Source organism: Haplochromis burtoni, unplaced genomic scaffold, assembly GCF_018398535.1.
Source record: "Haplochromis burtoni strain Fernald_Lab_line unplaced genomic scaffold, NCSU_Asbu1 Contig_5, whole genome shotgun sequence".
Classification (NCBI taxonomy): Eukaryota; Metazoa; Chordata; class Actinopteri; order Cichliformes; family Cichlidae; genus Haplochromis; species Haplochromis burtoni.
Window position 1 is genome coordinate 1,230,002 of NW_024582366.1, and position 4,962 is coordinate 1,234,963.

The 4,962-nt window shown below is 38.6% G+C and overlaps 1 protein-coding gene across 1 annotated transcript; it reads right to left on the reverse strand.

Moving 5' to 3' along the window:
* Positions 1 to 2,789: 2,789 nt before the first annotated feature.
* sid1 (secreted immunoglobulin domain 1) lies at positions 2,790 to 4,400 on the reverse strand. The gene is made up of 2 exons (XM_042222163.1): positions 4,286 to 4,400; positions 2,790 to 3,614 (listed from the first exon to the last, which is right to left on the reverse strand). The coding sequence occupies exons 1-2, from the start codon at positions 4,323 to 4,325 to the stop codon at positions 3,229 to 3,231; spliced, it is 426 nt and encodes a 141-aa protein (XP_042078097.1). The 5' UTR covers positions 4,326 to 4,400; the 3' UTR covers positions 2,790 to 3,228.
* Positions 4,401 to 4,962: the final 562 nt, after the last annotated feature.

Sequence of the window (4,962 nt, forward strand, 5' to 3'; positions counted from 1 at the left end):
TTATGTTTCCATGTTTTTGTTAGTTTCTAAAGAGAAGCTCTCAAAATCCAAACAGAATACGAACACAGTGCTGACCGTGGTGCAGTTTGTCTAGTGGAGCTGTAGCTGTTGACTTGTTTTGATGGTTGAGAAGGTCATCATCAGCATCAAAGTCAGCCACTTCTTCATCAACATGCACCACCAGCCGGGTCCCAGGGCCAAAAACCATCGAAAAAGAGAAAGTCTGTCTGGTGGGAACTGAGCAAACAGTGCAGCAGCTGCAGCGGCAGCAAACCACCATTACTAACAGTGGAACAAACGTGAGTGTTAAAGGAACAGTTCACTATTCTGTGCAGCATCTTACCTTATGAGGATGATGAAAGTCACTGCAGTTTCCATGACGATTCCACTAAAGATTTAGCTGAAGAGAGAAAAATCCTGGTAAACAAAGATTAAAGTAAAAAGCCTACACCACTCATAATGCTGTTGAATAATACCTGTGCATCTTTCAGATTAAAGTTTTTCTAAATCATATCGTTTTCCTTAAATACTGATATTAATTTCTCAGCTGCCTCGACCTTAGATATTTACCTTTGATAAGTGTGTCCCCGTGGTTCCTGCTGTCACTCTGATGCCCACAGATCTCCTGTGTCGTATCATCTCTCATCAGTGAAATCAGGAAACTTCAGGGTCTGGAAAATAGAAACATGAGAAACTGCTGGAGCAGAACAACAACAGTCTCCAGAGGAGACAAACTGCTCTTGGATCACATCGACCGTTGGTTTAGTCAGTTGGTGAAGGACAGAAAAACAGGAAATTTTCAGTTTTTTTCTTAATTCAACTGTTGGACCCCAAATAAGATCCCAGTGAAACCGTCAGTTTGCATGTTCACAAACACTGTTTTTATGATTTATTAGCTGAACATTTCCCATAAAGATACACTGTAACACAACATCTAATATAATATAATATAATATAATATAATATAATATAATATAATATAGTTCAAGTTACATATGATCTTTGTTACATTTAAATAAAATGTAACTGATGCAAGAGATTACTGACAGTTTAAGGAGACTGGCAATAAATACAGCGCTGATTGTAACTATGGCAATTACATTTTTGATTATAATTTTCTTGAGATGCTTGATGTTGAATGTTTATTTCCTATTTCAAGTAAAAGAGTTGATGAGTATTTTTAAAATATTTCACATAAAAGATACTAAAATTACTTTGGGGACTTTAAGGACAAAAACTTTCAGAGCAAATAAAACTAAAAGACTACGTGTGATTAAACATTTCATTTAACATTTCACTTGATTTTTGTTTTACAGCACAAACACAAAAAACACCAGAAGTATAACAGCTCTGCATCAAACACATTTATAATTTTATTACCATCTTGTACGGAGTTTTTAAAATGGTGTAAGATTGTCTTGAAAGAAATTTTCATGTTATAGCAGCTTACAGGAAAATACGTCTTTAAAGGGCGCATCCACGTAGAAATATGATTTTGATGCATACTTCACTTCATGACATCTGCGCAGATGTTGTTCGTCTGCTTGCTTGAACACCTGCAGCTTTTATGACATCACAGCTATTTTTCAGTCACTTGGGTTAAATGTGAAACGTTTAGGTTAAAGAAGAAATAAATCTCAAGTTAAGCTGGCCTACATGCCCCCATGGCACAGAGGCATGCTGTCCTTAATTCAAGGACAGTAGAAGGGTGAAAAGTAAGTTGTAACAATGAATCTTTAAGTCATGCTTTATCTGTATTTTCAATTTTAATAATGTAAAATATATATGGTTAGATATTTAATGATATGAGGTGTGTCAGATTTTGACAAGCTCTAGAGGTTTCTGCTTACTAATGAGAAGTTTTTTACTTTAATAACTAATAACTCTTTTTTTTAAACTATTCTTCATTAGGTCAAAAAATGTTGTTACATGTGTTTCCCTGTGCATATTATTAATATAAAAGAGATTATAAAAAACTTTCAGATAACCTCGACATTCACGGTATAAATTTAGGAGTGGCAGAGAAGTACATGCAGGTTGTGCAGAGGCAGCGCTGAGGTGTGCAGTAAGAGTGACACCAAGGCTCAACTCTGAGCTGCTTCTTGTTTGCAGTGGTGATGAACAGGCTGACAGATGAGGTCAGACAACAGTCTCTGTGAACTATATGTTTGCAGATGATACTGTGATCTGTAATAACAGCAAAGAGCAGGTAGAAGAAAGCCTGTAAGTAAAAGGAATGAAATGTCCTGGTATTACAGCACACATCTGTGAATGAGAAAAAGGTATAACAGTGAAGCTGCACAGAGCACAGGTGGTGAAGGTGGATGAGTTTAAGTACCTGGGGTCAGCCATCCAAAGCAGCAGTCAATTCACAGGAGAGGTGAAGAGGAACGTGCAGACAGGTGTGACAGAAGGACAATAGCAGGAGTGAAAGGGAACGTTCATATCCACCAAATCAAAACACACACACACACAAACAACTAAATTATGCTGAAAACACAGTAGACGCCAACAAAACCACATCACTGCTGTCAGAGCACATTCACCGACCAAACACAGCCTGGCTAACTGCTGCAGCTGTGCAATGGTTTCTCAGGGGAAATGGGTGGCAGAGGAGTTCAGGGAAGAGACAGGACACAACTACAGGCACACAAGGCTGAAACTATGTTTGGATCAACAGTTTTTATTATGGAAGGTATCAACAGGAAGCAAGCATTCTTGCTGGGTGAACAAGTGTGTTTCCTGTATTTGGCAAAGACAGAATCAAAGAAAGATAGCGTACTGCAATGTACAAGAAAGGCAGTTTTTATTTATGCATTTTTAGCTTTGCTGATGCTATAATCTAGCAATAAATCTGCCAGCAGAAATGGTGGGGAAAGAAAAAGTAGTGCCACAAAGCAAATACCTTTACAGCAACAGCCTCATTTGGCCGGACTGTGAGAGCGCATGGATATTGAAAAAGCACAGCCTTTAAATCACTGTTAATTCAAACACAAGTTAATTAAAAATCTCAGAAACTTGGCCGTTGTACATGTAAGCTCATTGTTTTCAGTCACTGCACAAAAAAGCACATTTATTAAACTGTGAGATGGGGTGCAGATATTCTTCTGCGTATGATGTTCAAAGATGAGGCTTAAAAATGAGGGGAACTGAAGAAGAGCAGAGAAACAGTCTGAACAAGCAGCCAAGTAAAGCCAACGACTAACTGGCCGATCCTCACTCCTGACATTATTTCCTTCTGCGGCTCCGTGGCCTTGGTTCCTTCTTCCGGTCATCTCCCCGGCTGATTCCACAGTAATAAACCGCCGAGTCGCTCTGCTTGGAGCCTTGCACCACCAGTGAGCCATCGGCCGCTATAGAGACTTTACTGCGGGGAACACCGTTGCCGTATTTCAGTTTGAGTCTATCCATAGACCTGAAGGAGACAAGGAGCTGTGGTCCCTGTCCTGGTGCTTTCCTGTACCAGCTGAGGGTGGTGGGCGCGGTCGGGGCAGTGGTGGTGGTGAGCATGGTGAAATTGGAGGTGTCCAGCAGAGGGCACTGCAGGGTGGCATTCTCTCCAAGCCTCACCTGGATGGTCGATGAGGGATCGACAGCTGCATGGTTCTGTAAACCTTTACATGAACAACATCAAAGCGTTTCATATTCCTCGCATACTGAAATGTTGTGTAAAGTAATATGAACACGTAAAAAAAGCTTGTAGTGGAAAATCAAAACCTACAAAGTGAGTGTTAAAAATAAAAATTAACATGGGAAAAAATGTTATAACATGTCATAAAATCAGAAATGTTTGGGTCCAGATTTGTTGAATAAATGTTAAAGAAGAAAATAGCTTAAAAATTAAAGTATGTTAAAAAAAATCTCAAAATATTACCATTACGATCAAAAACTTTAACCTTTTGGAAACGTATTAAAAAATGTGCCTGTTTTCTTTGCATTTAACTTTAAACAACATCAGCGTTTAGTTTGTTTGACCAAGATTTAAAACAGAGGAAAACCTTCTAAATTAATTTTTAATGAATGTTTATTCAATCAAACCTGTAAGTCTGTGAGCCAATAAACATTTTCTCTTTTGCACTCTAATCTCTTAATCCTGCACACAGGAAGCTTCATTTTGAACAGATTTTCACCATAAAATCCTTTTAAATTGGCCTAAAGTGGCGAACAGAGCTTCAGCCTGTCGACAGCGTCTTCGTTAAACATCCAGTTTTAAAGTCGGTGAGTCAGTGAAGTGTGAATTTGAATTCATTAATTGACGACAGAAAAGACAGAAAGTAGAACTCACCACTGAGAGCGAGCAGGATCACCAGCAGAGACTCCATCATCAACTGACTGAGGAAGCTGCGGCTGCTGCTAATGAAACCAGCAGAGTGTTTCAAAACAAGACTAACGGATAACAACACATGGCTCAGTATGTGAACGCTGGATGTTTGTCCCTCATGTGAGTCCTTTAGTTCTCATGTATGTAAATGTGGTAACACTTCATTCGTATGTTAGCTACATTTTAAAAAAATATTTCAAAAGATATTTCAAAGAAAGTTTTGTACTAATCAGAAGAGACATACTTTTAACATTTAACATAGTTTAGATATATTTGGACACTGACACAAGTTTGTTTTTTTACCTGTCGACTGAAACATATAATGGACATAACTCTCAGCCTTCGTTTGGGGCTATCCACATTTCAGTTCGATGCAGGGTTTAGGAGTTTCAGCTCCCTAACATGTGCTACCCTGTTTTTAAAGGCGCCGAAGGTAATTAGACTGACTCAAAGAATATTTCATGGGCAGCTGTGAGGAATTCCTTTGTTATGTCATTATCAATTAAGCAGATAAAAGGCTTGAAAGAGTTGATTTGAGGTGTTGTGTTTGCATTTGGAAGATTATGCGGTGAACAGATAACAGTCAAAGGAGCTCTCCATACAGGTGAAACAAGCCAATCTTAAGCTGCAAAAACAGAAAA